This window comes from Bos grunniens, chromosome 18 (assembly GCF_055505025.1).
Source record: "Bos grunniens cultivar Pamir isolate PY7600 chromosome 18, Bosgru_T2T1.0, whole genome shotgun sequence".
Classification (NCBI taxonomy): domain Eukaryota; kingdom Metazoa; phylum Chordata; class Mammalia; order Artiodactyla; family Bovidae; genus Bos; species Bos grunniens.
Window position 1 is genome coordinate 3648297 of NC_141182.1, and position 27150 is coordinate 3675446.

The window sequence follows — 27150 nt, forward strand, 5'->3', positions numbered from 1 at the left end:
AATGGAAAAGTACTGGAGAACATTAGGGGACCTTGGTCAGTGTGCTTAGGGCATTTGTGTCTGCTAATTGGTGCTTGTGGAAGTTAGGCTCCTGCCCTCCCTGCAGAGGCTGGGAGTTAGGGGTCTATCTTTCTTGATTATATTTCAGAGGGATGACTCAGATTCTTGAGAAAGACATTCTTAGGTTGTAAAACTGTAAAGAGGCTTCATGAAGATTTCCATTTCAAGGGACAGAGAAATAATTTACAATGGCAAATTCCCTAAATTAAATGCTCTGAGAAAAAGGGAGGGTGGGTTCTATGGTCAGAGGAAAAAAAACTGTCTAAAGTTTAGGCAGGCTGTGAGGGGCATTAAGGCTGTTTTGGCCACAAACGTCACTAATCATTTTTCCTATTGCCTGTGAAAGAAAAGTTTCCACGATAAAATAACACTTAAAAGGCGATAAATAATGGGATTAAATAAAATACGTGTATTTAATACTAAGTTCAACAAACACCTAAGCCTACAAGTAAACATATCTTATTCATTGGGGTTATAATGCTGTTTTAATGTTGTAGCATTTTCTCAAATTGGAAAAACATTAAATGATTTAATCAATCAAATTCTGCACTTTTTTTTGGAACCTCTTTTGATTATACTGTGTCCTAGTATTGCTGGCTTTTCCAGTCATTATGTGGAAATGATGTCTGTTGGGTATAAGAGAGTGACTTCGGTTTCTTGACCCAGGAGTGATATGAGGACATTTGGCTCATGACAGCTTATCATCTCTCTCTGGCTGGGGAAGATAAAAAAAAAGGTAGGGAAGCAAAAATGGTTTTTCAGTCTCTGGGATATTGTCAGTATGCTCTATCTGATGCATGAGGTCATTTACTGAAATGACCTGCCTCACTGTAGTAGATCTAAATCGAAACTTTTAGAAAAGTATTATAATGGCCTTAGAAAGCAAAACATGGGCAAATCCTGATTACCATCTGAATTTTCAGACATCATGTGCTCAGAGTAATTTTTCCAAAACTACTAATTTGAGTGAAATAAAACTGACTGTAGTGGAATTAAAGCACAGAATTTGGCATTTTTGCAATTTTATTCTAGTCTTCTAAGATGAAATTTGGCTGTCCCCAAATTTGCACATCAAATATACCAGTCAAAATGCCTGAGCAGAGAAAGGATGTAAATATTTACTGATCAATCCACTGAATTATTAAAGACTTCAGAAATGTTTGATCTGGCAATGCAAGAGGGCTGAGAGTCAGCCTGCCAATTTGCTGGGAGGAAAAATTGATCAACAGCAAAGCACTAAAACCTAGGAGAATTTAGTAAGGTATTATTAATTTAGAACCTTGCTGGGGAAATAAAGTGAAAAGCGTCTCTTTTTTTACTGTATCAAAAAAAGCTGAAAACAAAGCAATAAATACATCTAGGAAATAATAGTTCACAAGTGATTAAGCTAGGTACCTTTGGGGTGATTGGTAGACATTGTGTGTATGTATGTGCGTGCCTGTGTGTGTGTGGATGTGTGTCTCAGCCAAGTGCTTTAAGTTTTCTCTTTGAACACCTCATTGAAAATGCCATTTTGCAAAGAGAAGTGTCTTGTGCTCTTATTTAGTTTTAGCTTTTACCACTAGGTATAATACATTCAGATTTTGTATATAAATTTATACAGTCTTACTACTTTCATTACAGATTTACTTAATTCCTTTATGCATTGAATAGTTGTTAAGCTCCTACCATGTGTCAGGCAGTGTGCTAGACACATAGGATCTATCTTTGAACAAAACAGGCAAAGACTGTAGGCCTCATTGAGCTTATATTCTAATAGGGCAAGATAAATGATAAAGAAATATAGTAAATAAGAAATTATGTGTAAATATGTCAATGTCTGGCCAGAAAAAAAAAAACAAAAGAAAACTGGTTTGGATGAAGTGGTTTGGAGCAGGACTGCTGGGTGGAAGGAATTTTAATAGGGAAGGTCAGGAGATACAAGCTTGAATGAGAGCATCACATCTGAGCAGACCTGATGGTAGCAATGATGTTAGCCCCAGCTTTCTCAGAGAAGAGCACTCCTGGCGGAAAGGATAGCTTATCACAGGGTGGGATGGGAGATGGGAGAATGACACTTGCTTGGAGAATCTCGAGGAGGCCGTTGTTGATGGAGTTTCCTGATCTGGAAAGCTAGATCTGGTGTGGGAACCTTGCAAGGGAGGCAGGTCATGTGAGGAATCTGGAGGCTGTACAGCGATGACTGTGCCTTCCACCGTGTGTGGAAGTTAGTGTAGTGTTTTGAGCACAGAAATAACTTAAACCTGTTGTGTAGAGGATGGAGTCCTGCTGACCAAAGGGAGAAGCAGGGAGACTTGTTAGCTTGCTATGGCGAGAATCCAGGCTGGATTAGAAAGGCACACCAGTGAAGACGAAGAAGTCCTCTGATTCTGTAGAGTTGAGTAATACCAGCAGTATTTTTGTCGGCTTGGTAGAATGGTGAGAAAGAAAGAAAGAAAGGAGTCGAGCACACTCTGCTTTTTGGGGGTTTTTTTTGCCCTAAAAATCGTTAAGAATGGAATTGTCATAAACTAGCTTGGGGAAGCATGTGAATAGAGTGGATAGAGTGGGGTTTGGTGGAAGAAAAGGCGTTTGGTTTGGGAAATGTTAAAGATATCAAGCAGTGAGTCTAATATCAGGGAAGAGTTTGGCGATGGAGATATAAACTAGGGAATTTCTGGCACATGATATTTTTAAGTCCTTGAGGCCGAGAGGGGCCATCCAGGGGTGGATGAAGATGCAAAAGACACAGGGCGAAGGACTGAGCCCTGGAGCATCTCAGCCTTAAGAGAGAAGAGATAAAAGGAAAAACCGTCACTGGAGATGGAAACAGAGCAACAAATAAACTAAGAAGAGGGACTTCCCTGAGGGTCCAGTGGTTAAGACTCTGCGCTTCCACTGCAGGGGCCATGGGTTCAATCCCTGGTGGGGGAAGTAAGATCCCACATGGCACATGATGTGGCTAAAACATTTGAAAAATAAATAAACTAAGAATAAGGTTAAGAGAATGAGCTTTTGAGGAAATTAAGTAAACAAATAATATCAGGGCATTAGGAGTAGTCGAATGTCTCAGATGTTGCTGACAAGCCAAGTGGTAGTCAGACCATTTGATTTAGCGATACAGAATTCTTCGGTAATCTTGACAAGAGCAGCTTGAGTTAAGTGACGTGGACTGAAAGTCTAATTGACACTGGCCTAAGAGAGAATGAGATCAGAAACACTGTAAAGAATGCGTATGGACATTGTACTTGAATTAACATATTACCTTAATAGAAAAAATAGAATGGAGTCAAGAGAAGTTTTTTTTTTTCCTTTTAAAATGCGGAAAATAACAGCATGCATGTATATTAGTGGGATCCATTAAAGAGAAAAAAATAATGAAGACAAGAGTGAAGAATTGCTGGTGCAGTGGGTGGCCTGAGTGGATTTAGCACAGTGGAAGGGGCTGCCCAATGGCTCATGTGCAAGGAGATAAACCAGTCCATCCTAAAGGAAATCCACCTGAATATTCACCGGAAGGACTGAAGCTGAAGCTGAAGCTCCTCCAGTACTTTGGCTACCTGATGCGAAGAGCTGACTCATTGGAAAAGACCCTGATGCTGAGAAAGATTTAATGCAAAAGAAGGGGGTGGCAGAGGATGAGATGGTTAGATCGCATCACTGACTCAATGGACATGAGTTTGAGCAAACTCCAGGAGTTGGTGAAGGACAGGCAAGCCTGGCGTGCTGCAGTCCATGGGGTCGCAAAGAGTCGGACACGACTGAGCGACTGAACAGCAGCAGCACCGGGAAAGCGCGGGGCTGCCCTGCGGGCCCAGCGGGACTCAGGGATGCTGACTGTGCCATCAGAACTGCCTCTCGCTTCATCTCTCCAGTCTGCTCGGGTCTTTGCTGCTTCACCGAGGTTTTCCTCGACCATTGCTCCTACAACTCGATGCCTAATTCCCATCCTTTCAGCTTTCGCAGCAGAAAAGAGGGTTGTTCTCTAACAGTCTCTGTAAAATCCAGGAATTGCCCTGCTGGCTAGGCTAGCTGGCCTGCCCATGCTGTGACAGTCTCTGCAGGCAGGGGCAGCTGGGCCAACATTCAGGAGTAAACATGCGGCAAGACGAGCCAGGCACGGAGCGTCAATAGAGTTGTGTTTCTTCCAGTGAAAAGAACAGCACTGGTAGAATACAAAGCTTGATAAGGTTCTCAATGGTGGCCCCAGGACACTGCAGACCATTTAAGGGAGCCGGACAAATATTGACACAATTTTTTTCTGATCCTTTTACCTTATTGTAATTCACTGTCAAGATCAAAATGATCCAGGCCAGTTTACACTTGTGAGGAAATCTAGATGAAATCACATGTGAAAAAAAGAACCATAGAGGGAAATTTCCCCTATGCGAGTTTTAATTAAGCCAGTTACTTTGTGGAAGTGCAGATGCCCTCATGGTGGCTAGGGTTGTTACTGAACTGTGTTCCCGTCTGTCTTGTGTCCTTGAGCACCTGTATCCTTCTGTGCTTTAAATCTTGAGAAAAATGGCTTGCCCTTTCCTGTGTTCCAACCTTTACAAAGTCGACAAGCTCTGTGACACGTCACCTTCACTGATGACCATCAGCAGTGGCAGTCATGCCATTTTTAATATTAGTAGGGGATAGATGAGATTCTTTTCTATATTTTAAGGTTCCAACCAAGAGTACTTTATCTTCAGTTTTTCTTTCACTTCTATGAAATTGTAAAATGTTCCTCCATGTCCTGAACTAAATATTGACGCTACCTAGTAGATGGAATGTGAGGATCTTAAACACAATTCAGCCAGCTGGTTATTTATATTTAAATAACACTGAATATACTATTTGAATATATTATTGGGGTAGAATATACCACCCTGAGGCAATGATAGTTGTATAATTATTTCAAGGTTAAAGAATGAAAAAGGAGGAGATTTTTAAAAATGAGATTCTAATAGATTAAAATCATTTTAAAAATAATTTTTCATCTATACTAAAAATTTGGGTTATTTTACTTAGCTTCTGTAAAGCTCTTTTTTAAATAAAGTTTCACTTGAAAAGAAGAGATATTAAAACATTTCATCTCACTAAATAATTTTAATAATTAAGTTTAATATTGTGCATAAAATTTCTAGTGACTTAGCATACAGTAGGCACCAGATAATTTTTAGTTTGCTTTTCTTAGCAACATTTATTATAAAGCCAGTTCTTTAGGAACCTGATGTTTAAAAGCAGGAGGCAGCAGACACAAGAGATGCTGTATTTTGTGGTCATTCAGTAACTAAATTTTTTCAAAGCTCAACTTTACTGTGATGGTAACTCTTTGGAGTTGATAGCGGTAATAATTGTTTTATGGCTCAAAAAGTAACAGCCATGATATACTCACATGCTTGCTGTGTGTGGGAGAAATCAATAAGCACTTGTGCTTCTTAAATTTAAATCTCACAGCTGTACTACAGTGCTTTAAAAGTCTCATCAATGAGTGGAAGGGTCTTAAGTGTGAAGTTTCAGGCTGTGATACGAAGATGCAAGAAATGTTTCTGTTTGAATAAATTTATGCCATTTTATTATGCCAAGTCTCAGTAGTGAGGCCAAGGCAGGAGAAAAAGGAGCGTGGAATAGGGGGAGGAGGACTGCGGTGTGGGGAAGGAAAGAATGGAGGGACAAGACTCGGTCTTGTCGATTAAGCGTCAGTAACCGTGGAATGCTTGGTGTTCAGGGGCAAAGAACCCACCTGGCGATGCGGGAGGCCTCTGCCTGGGGTAGCTCGGCCTCAGCTGCAGCTGCACTTTGGTTTCATGTCCCTACATGTCATCAGAGGCCGGCACAACTGAAGGATGCTGAGTTCTACACCCATGTCTATATGCCTGTGTCTGTGTCCTTACATTTTCCACACTACTATTCAGCATTTGTTTTAAAATTAGAACCTTCAAAACTCCATCACACACTTACACCATGTGTATCTTCAGCGCTGCATGGTTTAAAACCCTGTTGCAATCTCAGGATTCCCTGTGGCTGGATTATCCTGCTGACATTACTTGGTAAAGCCTGGGAGCATCTGAATTCCCATTACCTTATTGGTGTACCTCGTTAATGACATCGCTTGATTAGCATATCAGTAGTACCTTTTCGCCACAGGTAAGAAATTGAAATGTTCAAGGTCAATTAACTGCAAATGTTTCAAGTCGGTTGGTTCAGCTATAACGGTGAGTGATGCTGGGAAGAGGGAGCGGTCAGTGAGAGACGCCTCGTGCTCCTGATGAGAATTGATGATCCAATTTTCACTCACTGGAATCATGCTGATTCTTTTTTTTTTTTTCCCCTCTCACTGTGCTTCTCTCACATGTTTGTGTTTTAAACAGTGGTCTATAAAGGAATGTCAAAAGTGCCACAGAAATATTATGCTACTCTGTATTAAAAATGTGCCTTCGTGACCGACTTTAGACCTTTAAAATTAACTAGAAAGAGCAAGAAACAAAATGACTCAGTATTTTTCTCAAAGGTGTAAGGTAATGTAGATAAAATTCCAAACATAGAGACTCCAGGGAAAGATGATGGCTGGCTGGAGGCACTTCGTCCGTTCTTTTCTTTTCTATGTAAAGAAAGAAGATAAAAAATGCAGAGAGAGTTGCAACGTACCTGCCAACTATGCTACTGATATTAACTAAGCACCCTTGATGAACATCAGACCCCAGAAACTTTCAACTTGAAGACTTTTGATAGACCTGTGGCAGAACAGTAAAAATTAGATTGAACACTGGAGGGAAGTTTCTACCCATTCACCCCTCCCGTCATGTATCCATACTTCAAAGACGTGGTCTGTTGTTAACTCTAGAGAGGGAAGATGACCCTACTGCCAGGTAGCCAAATCCTGAAATTCCCCAACCCTGGCTGCTGCTGTCTTTTCTACATCCATTATGACACATCCACTTACATGTCGTAACAGTAGGCGGGCGCACTGCCGTGTCCTGGTTCAGAGCTCAGTGCGTCTTGCTGCTCTGCAGACTGGTGCAAGGCGTTCAGACCCTCTGTGTCTCAGCATGGCGCTTGGAGAATTAAGCAACAGTGCCTTCACAGTGTGCCCAACGCAAAGTACTCACTGCGTAAATACTAAGTAATACCACGGTAAAATAAGTGGGAAAGTTGGATGGAGTTTCATTACATCCTGAGAAATGAAATATGGTGAAGGAGTTGGCTTAGATTTTAAAATAATGCTATGAGAGCAGTTTGCAGTCAGGGTTCAAGAGCTCCCTGAGCTATTTTTGGTCAGGTGCTATTTAAGGTGTTCTTCAGAGCATTCAAAAGTAAGTTCTCTTCCACATAGATAACAGACTGCATGAGAGATGCCCTTTGTGGACAGCAAAGCCATGCTAGATCAATGACACCAAGGCACTCAGATTACAGCCAAGTCCCTTGTCTACCCAGCGCGCCTTCTTACTTAAAATGTAAGAGTTTTTCCCCATCACCTAAACATGGTAGATGGTGCCCCAAAGAACTCTACTCATCCAGCTTACCAGCCCAAACCACACATTCTCCAAGGGCAAATACAGAGAAAAGTAAAAACACACCAGTAAAAACTGCACAATCTCTAAATATTTTGGGTCCCTAAGGAGAGCATTGTACTTTCGATGTATAGAGTAAAAGACACTTTTGAACAACGATTCCCTCCAAGACAGAAGGAAATTTGAAAAAAAAAGCATCTATTTCTAAAGACTATGTAGTAAGTAATCTCAGGACGCATACCTGAATACAAGCGGGAGTTAGTATGATGCTGTCAAGAGAGGACGTTATAGGAATAGAATTCTTTTAAAAGATGCTGCCTTGACTCATTTTGTGGTCCTGACTAGAGCCAGGTTAGTTCCCCTTCTTGAGCAGCTGGTTATGTCCAAACCCAGCCCCTCCCCTCACACCCTCTGTGGCCACTACACATCTGAACAGGTCACGCTGCAGCCAGGTGCAGACGCCTGGACACAGCCCCTGCTGCCCGGAGCCCCTTCACATTAGCCAGTCCACACGGAGCACACAACAGCTAGCTAACTCCTCCCCGCTCTGCATACGTCAGCTGCTCCCTTCAGCTTCAGCTACTCATCCTTTCTGGGACATACTTCCCTCCATGGTCTGCCTGGCAATCTTCTCTTTGAAGCTGGGAGTAACACAGAGTTCTGCTTTTCCTTACTCAGACTGTCACTGTGTTGTCTGCCACCCAAAAGATTTTTAAATCTTATTAAAGCAGGTTGTTCACACAGATGTCTCCCTTTAGGCCTCACAATGCTATGCGCTGCACCATAATAGTAAATATTGTGTAAATAGTAAATAGTAAACGGACTGTCACCACACCCCCATTCCTAGATAGGATACAACTAGTGATGTGTTGGAGAACTGGCTGGAGTCGGAGTGAGTACTGATATGCAGAGTTTGCCAGTGTTCATGGTTTAAATACTCTCACTATGGCCAATTGCAAAGATGGCTATGTTTAATAATCATCTTGTAGAATTCCTGAAAGTGTAATCATCTCTTGCCTGTTGCTGCAAGCCAGTTATCACTGGATGGAACTCTCCATCACTTACTGTATTATTGCTCCCTGTACCTGCCTCACCAGTAACATTTCCCAGGTGTGTTTCCAGCATGCTTTTCATGTCTGTTCCTCCTGTGTGCTGTGCTGTGCTCAGTCGTGTCTGACTCTCTGCGACCCCATGGACTGTAGCCCGCCAGGCTCCTCTGTCCCTGAGATTCTCCAGGCAAGAACACTGGAGTGGGTTGCCATGCCCTCCTCCAGGGGATCTTCCCAACCAAGAGATCGAACCTGCATCTCCTTTGTTTCCTGCATTGACAGGCAGATTCTTTACCATCTGAGCCACCAGGGAATAAGACTGTAAACACAGTCAAGGCAGGAATGATCCCTAGACCATTCTGGTATTCTGGGGCTTAATGCTGTCCCTCTTTCTCTAAGGAGTCTAAACATCATCAGACATTTAGAGGCCATTTCCAAGTTCCATGTTCAGTTCAGTTCAGTCACTCAGTCATGTCCGACGCTTTGAGACCTCATGAACCTCAGCACGCCAGGCCTCCCTGTCCCTCACCAACTCCTGGAGTCCATCCAAACCCATGTCCATTGAGTCGGAGAGGCCATCCAACCATCTCATCTTCTGTCGTCCCCTTCTCCTCCTGCCCTCAATCTTTCCCAGCATCAGAGTCTTTTCAAATGAGTCAGCTCTTCGCATCAGGTGGCCAAAGAATTGGAGTTTCAGCTTCAACATCAGTCCTTCCAATGAACACCCAGGACTGATCTCCTTTAGGATGGACTGGTTGGATCTCCTTGAAGTCCAAGAACTCTCAAGAGTCTTTTCCAACACCACAGTTCAAAAGCATCAATTCTTCAGCACTCAGCTTTCTTTATAGTCCAACTCTCACATCCACACATGACCACTGGAAAAACCATAGACTTGACTAGATGGACCTTTGTTGACAAAGGTCTCTGCTTCTTAATATGCTGTCTAGATTGCTCATAACTTGCCTTCCAAGGAATGAGCATCTTTTAATTTCATGGCTGCAGTCACCGTCTGCAGTGATTTTGGAGCCCCCCAAAATAAAGTCTGACACTGTTTCCACTGTTTCCCCACCTATTTGCCATGAAGTGATGGAACCGGATGCCATGATCTTAGTTTTCTGAATGTTGAGCTTTAAGCCAACTTTTTCACTCTCCTCTTTCACTTTCATCAAGAGGCCCTTTAATTATTCTTCACTTTCTGCCATAAGGGTGGTGTCATCTGCATCTTTGAGGTTATTGATATTTCTCCCAGCAATCTTGATTCCAGCTTGTCCTTCATCCATCCCAGCATTTCTCATAATGTACTCTGCATAGAAGTTAAATAAGCAGGGTGACAATTTACAGCCTTGACGTACTCCTTTTCCTATTTGGAACCAGTCTGTTGTTCCATGTCCAGCTCTAACTGTTGCTTCCTGACCTGCATACAGGTTTCTGAAGAGGCAGGTCAGGTGGTCTGGTATTCCCATCTCTTTCAAAATTTTCCACAGTTTATTGTGATCCACACAGTCAAAGGCTTTGGCATAGTCAATAAAGCAGAAATAGATGTTTTTCTGGAACTCTCTTGCTTTTTCCATGATCCAGCGGATGTTGGCAATTTGATCTCTGGTTCCTCTGCCTTTTCTAAAACCAGCTTGAACATCTGGAAGTTCATCGTTCACAGATTGCTGAAACCTGGCTTGGAGAATTTTGAGCATTACTTTACTAGCGTGTGAGATGAGTGCAATTGTGCAGTAGTTTGAGAATTCTTTGGCATTGCCTTCCTTTGGGATTGGAATGAAAACTGACCTTTTCCAGTCCTGTGGCCACTGCTAAGTTTTCCAAATTTGCTGGCATATTGAGTGCAGCACTTTCACAGCATCATCTTTCAGGATTTGAAATAGCTCAACTGGAATTCCACCACTTCCACTAGCTTTGTTTGTAGTGATGCTTCCTAAGGCCCACTTGACTTCACGTTCCAGGATGTCTGGCTCTAGGTGAGTGTTCACACCATCATGATATTGGTCGGGAAGATTTTTTTGTATAGTTCTTCTGTGTATACTTGCCACCTCTTCTTAATATCTTCTGCTTCTGTTAGGTCCATACCATTTCTGTCCTTTATTGAGCCCATCATTGCATGAAATGTTCCTTTGGTATCTCTAATTTTCTTTTTTTTCCCCCAGCTTCTCTATTTTATTTTATTTATTTATTTTAATATTATTATTATTATTATTATTTTTTTTTTTTTACTTTACAGTATTGTATTGGTTTTGCCATACATCAACATGCATCTGCCACGGGTGTACATGTGTTCCCCATCCTGAACCCCCCTCCCACCTCCCTCCCCATACCATCCCTCTGGGTCATCCCATTGCACCAGCCCCAAGCTTCCTGTATCCTGCATCGAACCTGGACTGGCGATTCATTTCACATATGATATTATACATGTTTTAATGCCATTCTCCCAAATCATCCCCCACCCGCACAGAGTCCAAAAGACTGTTCTATACATCTGTGTCTCTTTTACTGTCTCGCATACAGAGTTGTCATTACCATCTTTCTAAATTCTATATATATGTGTTAATATACTGTATTGGTGTTTTTCTTTCTGGCTTACTTCACTCTGTATAATAGGCTCCAGTTTCATCCACCTCATTAGAACTGATTCAAATGTATTCTTTATAATTGTTGAGTAATACTCCATTGTGTATATGTACCACAGCTTTCTTATCCATTCATCTGCTGATGGACATCTAGGTTGCTTCCATGTCCTGGCTATTATAAACAGTGCTGTGATGAACATTGGGGTACACGTGTCTCTTTCCCTTCTGGTTTCCTTGGTGTGTATGCCCAGCAGTGGGATTGCTGGGTCGTATGGCAGTTCTAGTTCCAGTTTTTTAAGGAATCTCCACACTGTTCTCCATAGTGGCTGTACTAGTTTGCATTCCCACCAACAGTGTAAGAGGGTTCCCTTTTCTCCACACCCTCTCCAGCATTTATTGCTTGTAGACTTTTGGATCGAAGCTATTCTGACTGGCGTGAAATGGTACCTCATTGTGGTTTTGATTTGCATTTCTCTGATAATGAGTGATGTTGAGCATCTTTTCATGTGTTCGTTAGCCATCTTTATGTCTTCTTTGGAGAAATGTCTGTTTAGTTCTTTGGCCCATTTTTTGATTGAGTCGTTTATTTTTCTGGAATTGAGCTGCAGGAGTTGCTTGCATATTTTTGAGATTAGTTGTTTGTCAGTTGCTTCATTTGCTATTATTTTCTCCCATTCTGAAGGCTGTCTTTTCACCTTGCTTATAGTTTCTTTTGTTGTGCAGAAGCTTTTAATTTTAATTAGGTCCCATTTGTTTATTTTTGCTTTTATTTCCAATATTCTGGGAGGTGGGTCATAGAGGATCCTGCTGTGATGTATGTCAGAGAGTGTTTTGCCTATGTTCTCCTCTAAGAGTTTAATAGTTTCTGGTTTTACATTTAGATCTTTAATCCATTTTGAGTTTATTTTTGTGTATGGTGTTAGAAAGTGTTCTAGTTTCATTCTTTTACAAGTGGTTGACCAGTTTTCCCAGCACCACTTGTTAAAGGGATTGTCTTTTCTCCATTGTATATTCCTGCCTCCTTTGTCAAAGATAAGGTGTCCATATGTGTGTGGATTTATCTCTGGGCTTCCTATTTTGTTTCATTGATCTATATTTCTCCCTTTGTGCCAGTACCATACTTTCTTGATGACTGTGGCTTTGTAGTAGAGCCTGAAGTCAGGCAGGTTGATTCTTCCAGTTCCATTCTTTTTTCTCAAGATTGCTTTGGCTATTCGAGGTTTTTTGTATTTCCATACAAATTGTGAAATTATTTGTTCTAGCTCTGTGAAAAATACCGTTGGTAGCTTGATAGGGATTGCATTGAATCTATAGATTGCTTTGGATAGTATACTCATTTTCACTATATTGATTCTTCCGATCCATGAATATGGTATATTTCTCCATCTATTAGTGTCCTCTTTGATTTCTTTCATCAGTGTTTTATAGTTTTCTTTATATAGGTCTTTAGTTTCTTTAGGTAGATACATTCCTAAGTATTTTATTCTTTGTGTTGCAATGGTGAATGGAATTCTTTCCTTAATTTCTCTTTCTATTTTCTCATTATTAGTGTATAGGAATGCAAGGGATTTCTGTGTGTTGATTTTATATCCTGCAACTTTACTATATTCATTGATTAGCTCTAGTAATTTTCTGGTGGAGTCTTTAGGGTTTTCTATGTAGAGGATCATGTCATCTGCAAACAGAGTTTTGCTTCTTCTTTTCCAATTTGGATTCCTTTTATTTCTTTTTCTCCTCTGATTGCTGTGGCCAAAACTTCCAAAACTATGTTGAATAGTAGTGGTGAGAGTGGGCACCCTTGTCTTGTTCCTGACCTTAGGGGAAATGCTTTCAATTTTTCACCATTGAGGATAACGTTTGCTGTGGATTTGTCATATATAGCTTTTATTATGTTGAGGTATGTTCCTTCTATTCCTGCTTCCTGGAGAGTTTTTATCATAAATGGATGTTGAATTTTATCAAAGGCTTTCTCTGAATCTCTTGAGATAATCATATTGCTTTTATTTTTCAATTTGTTAATGTGGTGTATAACATTGATTGATTTGTGGATATTGAAGAATCCTTGCATCCCTGGGATAAAGCCCACTTGGTCATGGTGTATGATCTTTTATATGTATTGTTGGATTCTGACTGCTAGAATTTTATTAAGGATTTTTGCATCTATGTTCATCAATGATATTGGCCTGTAGTTTTCTTTTTTTGTGGCATCTTTGTCAGGTTTTGGTATTAGGGTGATGGTGGCCTCATAGAATGAGTTTGGAAGTTTACCTTCCTCTGCAATTTTCTGGAAGAGTTTGAGTAGGATAGGTGTCAGCTCTTCTCTAAATTTTTGGTAGAATTCAGCTGTGAAGCTGTCTGGACCTGGGCTTTTGTTTGCTGAAAGATTTCTGATTACAGTTTCAATTTCCGTGCTTGTGATGGATCTGTTAAGATTTTCTATTTCTTCCTCGTTCAGTTTTGGAAAGTTGTACTTTTCTAAGAATTTGTCCATTTCTTCCACGTTGTCCATTTTATTGGCATATAATTGCTGATAGTAGTCTCTTATGATCCTTTGTATTTCTGTGTTGTCTGTTGTGATCTCTCCATTTTCATTTCTAATTTTATTGATTTGATTTTTCTCCCTTTGTTTCTTGATGAGTCTGGCTAATGGTTTGTCCATTTTATTTATCCTTTCAAAGAACCAGCTTTTGGCTTTGTTGATTTTTGCTATGGTCTCCTTTGTTTCTTTTGCATGTATTTCTGCCCTAATTTTTAAGATTTCTTTCCTTCCACTAACCCTGGAGTTCTTCATTTCTTCCTTTTCTAGTTGCTTTAGGTGTAGAGTTAGGTTATTTATTTGACTTTTTTCTTGTTTCTTGAGGTATGCCTGTATTGCTATGAACTTTCCCCTTAGCACTGCTTTTACAGTGTCCCACAGGTTTTGGGTTGTTGTGTTTTCATTTTCATTCGTTTCTATGCATATTTTGATTTCTTCTGTGATTTGTTGTTTATTCAGCAGTGTGTTTTTCAGCCTCCATATGTTGGAATTTTTAACATTTTTTCTCCTGTAATTGAGATCTAATCTTACTGCATTGTGGTCAGAAAAGATGCTTGGAATGATTTCGATTTTTTTTGAATTTACCAAGGCTAGATTTATGGCCCAGGATGTGATCTATCCTGGAGAAGGTTCCATGTGCGCTTGAGAAAAAGGTGAAATTCATTGTTTTGGGGTGAAATGTCCTATAGATATAAATTAGGCCTAACTGGTCTATTGTATCATTTCAAGTTTGTGTTTCTTTGTTAATTTTCTGTTTAGTTGATCTATCCATAGGTGTGATTGGGGTATTAAAGTCTCCCACTATTATTGTGTTATTGTTAATTTCCCCTTTCATACTTGTTAGCATTTATCTTACATATTGCAGTGCTCCTATGTTGGGTGTATATATATTTAAAATTGTTATCTCTTCTTCTTGGATTGATCCTATGATCATTATGTAGTGTCCTTTGTCTCTTTTTACAGCCCTGTTTTAAAGTCTACTTTATCTGATATGAGTATTGCTACTCCTGCTTTCTTTTGATCTCTATTTTTATGGAAAATCTTTTTCCAGCCCTTCACTTTCAGTCTGTATGTGTCCCCTGTTTTGAGGTGGGTCTCTTGTAGACAACATATATAGGTGTCTTGTTTTTGTATCCATTCAGCCAGTCTCTGTCTTTTGGTTGGGGCATTCAACCCATTTACGTTTAAGGTAGTTATTGATAAGTATGATCCCGTTGCCATTTACTTTATTGTTTTGGGTTCGAGTTTATACACCGTTTTTGTGTCTCCTGTCTAGAGAATATCCTTTAGCATTTGTTGGAGAGCTGGTTTGGTGGTGCTGAATTCTCTCAGCTTTTGCTTGTCTGTAAAGCTTTTGATTTCTCCTTCATATTTGAATGAGATCCTTGCTGGGTACAGTAATCTGGGCTGTAGGTTATTTTCTTTCATCACTTGAAGTATGTCCTGCCATTCCCTCCTGGCCCTGAAGAGTTTCTATTGAAAGATCAGCTGTTATCCTTATGGGAATCCCCTTGTGTGTTATTTGTTGTTTTTCACTTGCTGCTTTTAATATTTGTTCTTTGTGTTTGATCTTTGTTAATTTGATTAATATGTGTCTTGGGGTGTTTCGCCTTGGGTTTATCCTGTTTGGGGCTCTCTGGGTTTCTTGGAATTGGGTGATTATTTCCTTCCCCATTTTAGGGAAGTTTTCAACTATTATCTCCTCAAGTATTTTCTCATGGTCTTTCTTTTTGTCTTCTTCTTCTGGGACTCCTATGATTCGAATGTTGTGGCGTTTAATATTGTCCTGGAGGTCTCTGAGATTGTCCTCATTTCTTTTAATTCGTTTTTCTTTTTTCCTCTCTGGTTCATTTCTACCACTCTATCTTCTATTTCACTAATCCTATCTTCTGCCTCCATTATTCTACTATTTGTTGCCTCCAGAGTGTTTTTTATCTCATTTATTGCGTTATTCATTATATATTGATTCTTTTTTATTTCTTCTAGGTCCTTGTTAAACCTTTATTGCATTTTCTCAATCCTTGCCTCCAGGCTATTTATCTGTGATTTCATTTTTATTTCAAGATTTTGGATCATTTTCACTATCATTATTTGGAATTCTTTATCAGGTAGATTCCCTATCTCTTCCTCTTTTGTTTGGTTTGGTGGGCATTTATCCTGTTCCTTTACCTGCTGGGTATTCCTCTGTCTCTTCATCTTGTTTATATTGCTGAGTTTGGGGTGGCCTTTCTGTATTCTGGCAGTTTGTGGAGTTCTCTTTATTATGGCGTTTCCTCACTGTGGGTTGGGTTGTATCGGTGGCTTGTGACGGTTTCTTGGTTAGGGAAGCTTGTGTCGGTGTTCTGGTGGGTGGAGCTGGATTTCCTCTCTCTGGAGTGTGCAGTGAAGTGTCTAGTAACGAGTTATGAGATGTCAATGGGTTTGGAGTAACATTGGGCAGTCTGTATATTGAAGCTCAGGGCTGTGTTCCTGGAGAATTTGCATGGTATGTCTTGCTCTGGAACTTGTTGGCCTTGGGTGGTGCTTGGTTTCAGCATAGGTATGTAGGCGTTTGATGAACTCCTATCGCTTAATGTTCCTGGAGTCAGGTGTTCTATGATGTTCTCAGGATTTGCACTTAAGCCTCCTGCTTCTGGTTTTCAGTCTTATTTTTACAGTAGTCTCAAGACTTCTTCTATACAGCACTGTTGATAAAACATCTAGGTTAAAGATGAAAGAGGTGTCCCTCTCCACAGTGAGGGACACCCAGAGAGGTTCACAAAGTTACATGGGGAAGAGAAGAGGGAGGAGAGAGTTAGAGGTGACCCGAATGAGATGAGGTGGAATCAAAAGAGGAGAGAGCAAGCTAGCCAGTAATCACTTCCTTATGTGTGCTCCACAGTCTGGACTGCTCAGAGATGTTCATGGAGTTGTACAGAGAAGAGAAGAGGGAGGAAGGAGACAGAGGTGGCCAGGAGGATAAAAGGGGGGAATGAAAAGGAGAGACATAGATCCAGTCAGTAATCAGTTCCCTAAGTGAGCTCCACCGTCTGGAATACACAGAGATTCAGAGAGTTGGGTAGAGAAGAGAAGGGGGAGGGAGGAGACAGAGGTGACCTAGTGGAGAGAAAGGAGAGTCCAAAGGAGGAGAGAGCAGTCAAGCCAGTAATCTCACTCCCAGGTAAAAATAGGTACTGAAGATTGGGTTCTTAAAGGTACAAATTTGATAACAAATACCAAAAAGCAAAGATTAAAATTCTAGAGGTTGGATTTTCAAAAATACAATATTAAAGAAAAGAAGAAGAAAAAAACACAAAGTCACAAAAGTTATTAAAATATATATATATATATATAAAGTTTGCTTTAAAAAATAGTCTTTTTTTTTGCAAAGTAATAGTAGGTTATAAAAGTGAAAATTAAAGGAGTAATCAGATCAGATCAGATCAGATCAGTCACTCAGTCGTGTCCGACTCTTTGTGACCCCACGAATCGCAGCACGCCAGGCCTCCCTGTCCATCACCAACTCCCGGAGTTCACTCAGACTCACGTCCATCGAGTCAGTGATGCCATCCAGCCATCTCCTCCTCTGTCGTCTCCTTCTCCTCCTGCCCCCAATCCCTCCCAGCATCAGAGTCTTTTCCAATGAGTCAACTCTTCACATGAGGTGGCCAAAGTACTGGAGTTTCAGCTTTAGCATCATTCCTTCCAAAGAAATCCCAGGGCTGATCTCCCTCAGAATGGACTGGTTGGATCTCCTTGCAGTCCAAGGGACTCTCAAGCATCTTCTCCAACACCACACTTCAAAAGCATCAATTCTTCAGCGCTCAGCCTTCTTCACAGTCCAACTCTCACATCCATACATGACCACAGAAAAAACCATAGCCTTGACTAGATGGACCTTTGTGGGCAAAGTAATGTCTCTGCTTTTGAAATATGCTATCTAGTTGGTCATAACTTTCCTTCCAAGGAATAAGCGTCTTTTAATTTCATGGCTGCAGTCACCATCTGTAGTGATTTTGGAGCCCAGAAAAATAAAGTCTGACACTGTTTCCACTGTTTCCCCATCTATTTCCCATGAAGTGATGGGACCGGATGCCATGATCTTAGTTTTCTGAATGTTGAGCTTTAAGCCAACTTTTTCACTCTCCACTTTCACTTTCATCAAGAGGCTTTTGAGTTCCTCTTCACTTTCTGCCATAAGGCTGGTGTCATCTGCATATCTGAGGTTATTTATATTTCTCCCGGCAATCTTGATTCCAATTTGTGTTTCTTCCAGTCCAGCGTTTCTCATGATGTACTCTGCATATAAGTTAAATAAACAGGTGACAATATACAGCCTTGACGAACTCCTTTTCCTATTTGGAAGCATTCTGTTGTTCCATGTCCAGTTCTAACTGTGGCTTCCTGACCTGCATACAAATTTCTCAAGAGGCAGATCAGGTGGTCTGGTATTCCCATCTCTTTCAGAATTTTCCACAGTTTATTGTGATCCACACAGTCAAAGGCTTTGGCATAGTCAATAAAGCAGAAATATATGTTTTATAGAGGACTTAAAAATTATAAAAAAGTTAAAAAAGAAAAAAAGAAAAGAAAAAATAAGAAGAAAAGAAAAGAAAAAGGAAAGAATGATCGTAAAAATAGTAAAAATATATGTAGGACTTTCTCTGGTGTTGTGGGCAGTGTGGGGTCAGTTCATTTTCGGATAGTTTCTTGGTCCAGCTTATATTTCTCAAGATCTGTAGGCCCCTTCCTATGCAGTCGGTACTAACTACAGGGTTTTAATCTATTGCACCTGTCACTTCCAAGGCGGTTCCCTCGGTTTTAGCTTCTGTTTGCTGGTCTCTTCAGTGTCTGATTTTCGCCCTGACACAATGGGGCGGTGGTGGACACTTTTTTAGGCTCACTTGTTCAGTGGCGCTGTGGGGAGGGAGGGACGCTGTAGACAAATAACACTGGCGTGTGCTTAGTGTCTCAGCCACACTGGGCCTGTGCCCCGCTCATGGTGCGTGCATCCTCCCTGCCCACACAGCTCAGGCTCTAGGTTGCTCCACCAGAACGGTCCGAGGCCGGCCCTGGGCTGCATGCACCTCCCAGGTCCAAGCCACTCAGGCTCAGGCACTCGGGTAGTCCTCAGAGGCGCAGACTCCGTTGGGCTTGTGTTTTGTGCCCTTCCCAGCTCCGAGCAGCTCAGGTGATGAGGTGTTTGGTGAGCGCGGTCACTGCGACTTACCGCCTCTCCCGACCCTGCTGCTTGGTTTTCTGGGTGTACAACTGGCGCACCTTCTCAGGTGGATGACTATCCAGGACCCCAAGAAGTCTTAGTAAGCAAGGAAGCCTGCTTGCAGTTTGGTAGATAATGTCTCTCTGGGGCTGCGATTGCCCTCTTCCGGCTTTGGCTGCCTGTCACCGGAGGAGGATGGTCTGCAGCCGGCTAGTTCTATTCTGCCCTTTGTTCTGTGCGTGGGCCTGGCGGTGTCTTAGGGCTTTTCGCGTGGTAGCTATCCCACAGTCTGGTTTGTTAGCCCAGATTAATTGGCTCTGATTTCCCTCGGGGGAATTCCGCCCAATCCTTACTCTAAGCAATGCAGCCCGCGCCTCCCTGCCCAGCCCCCGCTTGCTAGTGGCGGGCGCAGGCCTCTGCGCTGCTTCTCCTCTGGGAAAGTTGCCATTGGGCTCCTAATCTGTGGGTTTTAATTATTTACTTATTTTTCCTCCCTATTATGTTGCCCTCTGTGCTTCCAAGGCTCAGCACAGACTCGGCAGTGAGAGTGTTTCCTGGTGTTTGGAAACTTCTCTCTTTTTAAGACTCCCTTCCCGGGATGGAGCTCTGTCCCTACCTCTTTTGTCTCTTTTTTTGTCTTTTATATTTTTCCTACCTCCTTTCAAAGAGAATGGGCTGCTTTTCTGGGTGCCTGATGTCCTCTGCTGGCATTCAGAAGTTCTTTTGTGGATTTTACTCAGCGTTTAAATGTTCTTTTGATGAATTTGTGGGGGAGAAAATGGTCTCCCCGTCCTATTCCTCCGCCATCTTAGGACCGCCTCCTCTAATTTTCTTGAAGAGATCTCTAGTCTTTCCCATTCTGTTGTTTTCCTCTATTTCTTTGCATTGATTGCTGAGGAAGGCTTTCTTATCTCTCCTTGTTATTCTTTGGAACTCTGCATTCAAATGGGTATATCTTTCCTTTTCTCCATTGCTTTTCTCTTCTCTTATTTTCACAGCTATTTGTAAGGCCTCCTCAGACAGCCACTTTGCTTTTTTGCATTTCTTTTCCATGGGGATGGTCTTGATCCCTGTCTCCTGTACAATGTCACGAACCCCCATCCATAGTTCATCAGGCACTCTGTCTATCAGATCTAGTTCCTTAAATCTATTTCTCACTTTCACTGTATAGTCATAAGGGATTTGATTTAGGTCATACCTGAATGGTCTAGTGGTTTTCCCCACTTCTTCAATTTCAGTCTGAATTTGGCAATAAGGAGTTCATGATCTGAGCCACAGTCAGCTCCTGGTCTTGTTTTTGCTGACTGTATAGAGCTTCTCATCTTTGGCTGCAAAGAATATAATCAATCTGATTTTGGTGTTGACCATCTGGTGATGTCCATGTGTAGAGTTTTTTCTTGTGTTGTTGGAAGAGGGTGTTTGCTATGACCAGTGTGTTCTCTTGGCAGAACTGTATTAGCTTTTGTCCTGCTTCATTTTGTACTCCAAGGCCAAATTTACCGGTTACTCTAGGTGTTTCTTGACTTCCTACTTTTGCATTCCAGGCCTCTATAATGAAAAGGACATCTTTTTTTGGGTGTTAGTTCTAGAAGGTCTTGTAGGTCTTCATAGAACCGTTCAACTTCAGCGTCTTCAGCATTCCTGGTCAGGACATAGACTTGGATTACCGTAATATTAAATGGTTTGCCTTGGAAATGAACAGAGATCATTCTTTCATTTTTGAGATTTCATCCAAGTACTGCATTTCCAAGTTCCATGTAGTTTGAAGGTAAATCACAGTCTGAAGGCAAATTGTTACTCAGCCGTGTGTGGGCACTGAACATACTAGTTCTATGTGCTGACATGGCTGTCTGCCTCTCAAATTAAGGACTTTAAACATACAGTGAGTTTAACCTCACTGAATTTGCTCTCCCAGTGTTAGATGGTTGTAACACCTAGAAATCAACATAATTAATATAGGTGCCATCCATTTACATTATATTCTTGTTTCTCTGTATTTTTTTTTTACCATTATGGAAAGTTTTGTATTTTGGAAATTTGACTTTCTGAAGTTTCATAGAGGAATAGTCTTACTGGCATTGCTAGTTCATTAACAGATTTCTAATGAATTCTTTGCTCATTTCTCTTTTTTCTCTTTTCTCAAAAGGAGCTGGTGGCTGGTCTCCACTTGTGTCAAATAAATACCAGTGGTTGCAGATTGACCTTGGAGAGAGGATGGAGATCACTGCCGTGGCCACCCAAGGGGGATATGGGAGCTCCAACTGGGTGACCAGCTACCTCCTGATGTTCAGCGACAGCGGCAGGAACTGGAAGCAGTATCGCCAGGAGGACAGTATCTGGGTATGTTTCTTTAACAGAATACATGGCCTCTCAGAGGAGGAAGCATGGTCATTCCTACAGACAGTTTAAGAATCTCTTAAACTTTGTTTAGAATCAGAATCTTTGGACTTACTTAGAAAACATTTTCCAATGTATTAATATTCATTTTCCAATACATTTTATGGTTTAATTTAAGAAAATACTAAAAGTAAACTTATTTCACAGAGTCCTCAGAAACTGAAGGAAAAAAAAAATCTCATTAGTGCTCTAAATAGTGTGAAGATTAAAGGAAGAAACCAAGCCTGTATAAAACATTTTTTGTTTAGTAACATAGCAGTTTTGCATTGCCTTTATTTAAGGTTGGCAAAAAGAATTTTTTTTGTTGTTCTGATGACTCTGAGAAATATGAATTAATGTCTCCCTAGTATATAGAGGTTTTTATATATAATATTTAGAATATTTATATATGTCTTATACGCACATATATGATTTATATATAAACCTTTCTGTAGTCTTTTCAAGTGTTAAAATGCTGTGTTTTGTGGACAGGGCACAGCTGTTACAAGGGAGACTGACCAGGAGGCAGTTTGTAATAAAGTGAGTGGTATTTGTAGTTGACCGAGTATACATGAACACCCAGTGGGAGAAGGAAGCTAAAGAAAGTTTGCTTGCTGGTGAAGAAAGGACTTCTCTTTTAGTGTAGAAAAGTATTGGTTTGGATTTTATGTGGGCCAGGGACAACATACTGAAATCAAAGAACTTTTTTTTTTTTTTTTTTAATTTTCCTCTGACTGAGCTGCTGGAACCAGAGAAAATGAGTAACTTAATGAAGCGTTGTTCTTAGCACACAGATAATTTGGAGGCCTGTTTGGGCACATAATGATAATTTTCTTTGATCAGTCAACAGCCTGTCTTTTGAAACTTCCTAGAACTCCGTGATACATTGTAAACTCATTGAAGAAAGGGACTGTGATTATTCACCTTTGTATCTCTGAAGCACTTGGTGGTCATTCAATTGCATGTTTATTGATGTAAGTTGAATTGAGAAAATGTAGCCCTGCTCTTTCTCTAGAGAGAACGACTGTTAGGCTGGAAGTTTTCTGTAAGCATTTTCAGAAAACCTGCCTTAAAATCCAAAGGAAGTTGAAGTTATGTATAACAGCAAGAAAAATTGGATATTACGGTTGAATTAATCCCATGAAAACCATTCAAACTGGGGATAAATTAAACAGTAATTATGAACCAATAGCTGTGAAAGCCTAATGAGGTATTTTTTTAACTACGTGTTTGGATTATCCTTTACTCTTTTCTTCTAAATAAGCTTTGGATTTTAAACTAGATAAGTAGTGGCTAATATTTAGCTGTATTAAGTAAGATGTGTATTTTGACATTTTTTAGAGAGAAAGATTAACCATGAAAATTAATTGTTTTCATGGATCAAGCTTGAGGAAAGCCAAACCTGGACAGTGCTGTTCGTCTTTTTCACTTACCTTGTAAAAAGCGAGGTGGTCAGGGTGCATTAGTGACACGAATGATATCCTTAACTAATCCAAACCAATCAATGTAAAGACAGATGGTATCTATCACAGTTACTTGGCTTGGTAATATCGTTTTTAGACTCTGACTACAGTCAGAATGGACTAACAGATTTGGGAAGGACTGGACTATAATTTTGGATATGGTAAAGAAAGCAGATGGATAACTGAACGTCAAGATCAAAACTGAGACTTGCCGCTGATGCCATGACCACACATAAATTGGATACGGTTATGGTGTAGGTAAAACAGCTCAAATCTTCAAACATTGTCAATATATGTATAAACACACGTGTGCGCGTAACCTGGTTCCAGGTTGTTTAAAATGATCTGGCACAGATCACTTTAATGTGGGGTTTTTTGTTTAGCTAAAGACCAATTTTTAATTGATGTTCATAGTAAGGAATTTGACTCTTTGTCACATTTAGCACATCTGTATTTTGTAACTTTTTTTTTTTTTTTTTTGCCCATTATGGGTAATGTATCCAGATTATACAAAACATGACAATTTTTTTAAGCGCTTCACAGTCTGCTCCAGATGATACAAATAAATCTGTGGAAGAGAGTTAGGGAACCCATAAAGCATTATAGGAGAATGTGATGGAAAGAGGAAGAAAAGGCAGTTGTTACAAGTTTAGAAACACATAAAATAAAACCCATCAACATGGATAGAAATGCGGCCGTGGGGATTCCGCATCTCCTTCAATGTATTCTCTTCGAGCACTAGAGAGAGCAATGACTTCTGTACACCTGAAAGAATTCATCAAATGCCCTGCTGCTTCTTACAAATAATCTTTAAAAAAGAAAGGCAAAATACTTCATTTGTTATCTTTACGGCCATGCATATACTTGATAGAACTGTAAATTTGAGAGAGACATATTTTTTAAAAATTAATTTTTGGATAAAACTTATAGTCCAGTGCCCACAAATGTAATTTATACAAAGTACTCTTTCTAGATGGCATATAAATATTTTGCAAAAAATAGAGAATGCAAACTGCTGTAATTGTTCCTCTCAAAGACAAAACAAAATTTCTCAACATCTACGGTCAAAAGACTTTTCAGCCAGTTTGTTGTAAACGATTGGAAAAGGAAGTGTGAAGTATAATTTTTGCTCATCTAAGAACAATTTCTGGAATTTCATAAAACTAACAACTTAGAAATTATTTTAACCATAGTAACATGTGCAGGAACTTTACAGCTGATACAAATTCTCTCTTTTACACTGCAGACGATAAGGGCAAGGGACGGGATGGCACTAATTTTATGAATTATTTAAGGAAATACGATTATTATGCACAATGAGGCTTCCCTGGTGGCTCAGACAGTAAAGAATTTGCCTGCAATGCAGGAGACTTGGATTTGATACCTGGGTCAGGAAGATGCCCTGGAGAAAAAGAATGGCTACCCACTCCAGTATTCTTGCCCAGAGAGTTCCATGGACAGAGGAGCCTGGTAGGCTACAGTTCATGGGGTTGGAGTGTATTATGCACAATATTTCAATTGTATCTCATTTTTCAAACAAAAACCCATAATTTCGTATTAACATATTTCTGAAGTTAATATAACTTTTTTAAAATTAAAAGTGTTGAGTGTCGTGGTTTGGCTTTGGCTAGTGAAAGACACGGAGGCCCCCATGACGTGTATAATCAATTAGACAAAAGTATCTCCTGTCACCATATAGTCACAGCATTATTATCACTGTGAATGATTGAGTTGTCAACTCTATACCACCTGCAAAGATTTTAACATGTATTTATGTCCAGTCAAATAAATAAGTGGCTGGGGTCATTTAATAGAAAACCCAATGAGGCAGAAATTCAAGTGAGAGGTGTGTGGTAAGTCTGGTGGACTCCCCACTTTGTGAGGTGCAGCTTTCCTAGACCTTTCCCTATGTTGACCTTTCTCCTATGTTATTCTAGTATTCTAAGCCCACCACATGTGTGGTGATATAAAGTGTAACAGCACTGATGCCCTGTATGTCAACATGTCAAATCATCAAGCTTAATGTCTTGCAATCCTTGGCTCAGAACTTGGGCAAATGCCTGGAGAGTGCTTTAAGCTGCTTCTGCTTTTCAACACAGCCTCTGCTTGAGTGCCAGAAAGATGTTTTTTATTGAAAGTCTATATGATTAGTCTGTATTCCCAGGGACTCTCCTGTTTGTATTTCTATTTAACTTGGTTCTCTTACTTTTGGAAATGATTAACCTAGGAGTGCCTGGTTGGAGGTGGCTGCATTGGGGTTTTTAATGTGACGTTGGTCATAAATCAGAACAATTAGTCTGCTGGGTGCCTTCTCAATCAAGCAGCATGTTTTATTTCACCTCGTCCCATCTGTGCCCATTCTGTAACACGTTATGTCAGTCCCTTCTCATAAACTTCCTGGGCTCACGTAAATTGGAACTTTACATGAATATGTAATATACAAAAATATATATTAACCCCTGTAAACTGTGGGAACACATATGCATTGAATAAGATAAATGGCAACGTTGCTTCACATTCTTCCAATTGATCTGTCCCTAAGCAAGCAAAATAAAAGTAATTTGAAGAGAGTGATTAGGGTCAGCAGATTTGATTTAATGCCCCCTTCAGAGCACACAGTCACATCCAGTTTATCCTCAAAGCATCAACCAGAGGATGGCATGTTTTAAAACCACTTTACAGCTTGTGTCTCACATTCCCGCACGTGACAGTTCAGGGACGAGACACCACCCTCTTTTCTCCCCTCTTATCCTTGCTGTGATGCAGCGCTGCAGATGTCTGCATCTGACTCTTCTCATTCCCCAGTCCCAGGAGGTACATTTGGAAATCTCTCTGGGAAGCGATTCTGTCCTTCTGAAGTGTTTCTTTATTGCTGCTTAAGACGCAGTCAGTTAGGTCTTCTAAAAACTAATGCATGAGCGTCTCTTTCCTATTTTACATTTTTAATTTTCAAACTTACCACACATAATCAGAGAAGAGGCTAGAAAAATATATAAAGGTAGAAAGGAGGAAAGATTTGGCATTGATACAATATATTCCTTAAAAATCTAAGAGAACATCTTATTTTTTAAAAAAAGATAATTCAATAAACTCTGTGCCTAACAATAAAATTAATTTTTAAAACCTGTAATTTATCTTTCTACATATAAAAAACTAGGTAGACAACATAAAAGGAAAACATATGCTCCACTTAAAATAGAACTCCCAAATGATAAATATCAAGGGAGAAAGTAAAAAGAAATTATGAGATTTATGAAGATAATATTTAGAATATTACTAATGAACATAAAAGAAGAAGATTAAATGTGAAGACGTATCTATTTGAAATAGAAAGCAATACACCAGCAGCAGGTCACTTACTTAGGCAGATTTTATTAACAGTACTTCTGTGCAGCCAAGTACTGGATGGCCATCAGAAACAGATGATGTAAAAATACACTGGCCATTGCTGCAGTGAATTTCAAAACCAATGGAAAATTTTCAATTGAAGTGTCATTTGATACTGAAGAATAAATCTTAAGGACTGAGGAGAAAGAGATGGGGACAATGGATGGAATATATGTCAATTTATTAAAGCACAGGTAAAGATTGGATTTATATGAAGTTTCAAAGGGGATAATCTGAGACTGAAAGAAATGAAGGGCAGCAGAGAGGAGTGGATAGGAAACAATCCAATTATTGATTTTTTTTAAAAAAAACAAACATAATGGCTATCTCCCACTTGTTAGATGAAATTATCTTGTAACAGTTATTGATAGTACCAAGCCTATGGGAGTTATCAATATGTAGCATCATATATTATTTTTAATATTATTTTAGTAGTTTATATATTTATATTTTACAGTGGTTGGATGGCATTTATATGTGCAACGTGTCATCTAATCTTTGATCATAAAATAGAAAAACACCACATTTCTGATACTAAATTGGTTTGTGAGTCAGCACTCAGTCAGAAAATCAGAAATTACTCCTGGCATCTGAAACTGCAAAGTCATTCTAGAAAATTGGTTACAGGTAGTGGAAAAGCTGATCAAAGCAAATCAGGTGTGAGGTGGTGCACCCTTCAGAGCCCAGCAGCAGCAAGCAAACACTGTAACTTCTCAGGAGTGGAGGGATAATGAGAAGGTGGTGTTTCTAGAGCTTGTAGCTGACACTGTTCAGTTAGTGCTAGAACCGTGGCAGGGACTGTCCAATGGAAGATTCTGGAAGCAAGGCTTGTCCATGGGGAGCAGGAGCCTTGAAAGAGGCTCAGCCACTACTGAGAAGCTGCCTGAGGCATTGAAAGAGTGGGGAGAAATATCCAGGCTCCCCCTTCCTCTCACCTGTCAAACTCTCTCTGCCCGGCAGGAAGCTTGCTCGCACAGGACCTGGGACTGTCAGTCTCCATCACTCAGCCTTCCTGTGGCTCAGAA

The 27150-nt window shown here is 40.2% G+C and overlaps 1 protein-coding gene across 1 annotated transcript in view; it reads left to right on the top strand.

Moving 5' to 3' along the window:
- CNTNAP4 (contactin associated protein family member 4) overlaps nt 1-27150 on the top strand; it is a 285905-nt gene that overhangs the window by 75061 nt on the left and 183694 nt on the right. The window contains exon 3 of the mRNA XM_086349985.1: nt 21046-21239. Coding sequence (XP_086206111.1) covers nt 21046-21239 — 194 coding nt within the window. The remainder of the gene's footprint in view (nt 1-21045; nt 21240-27150) is intronic.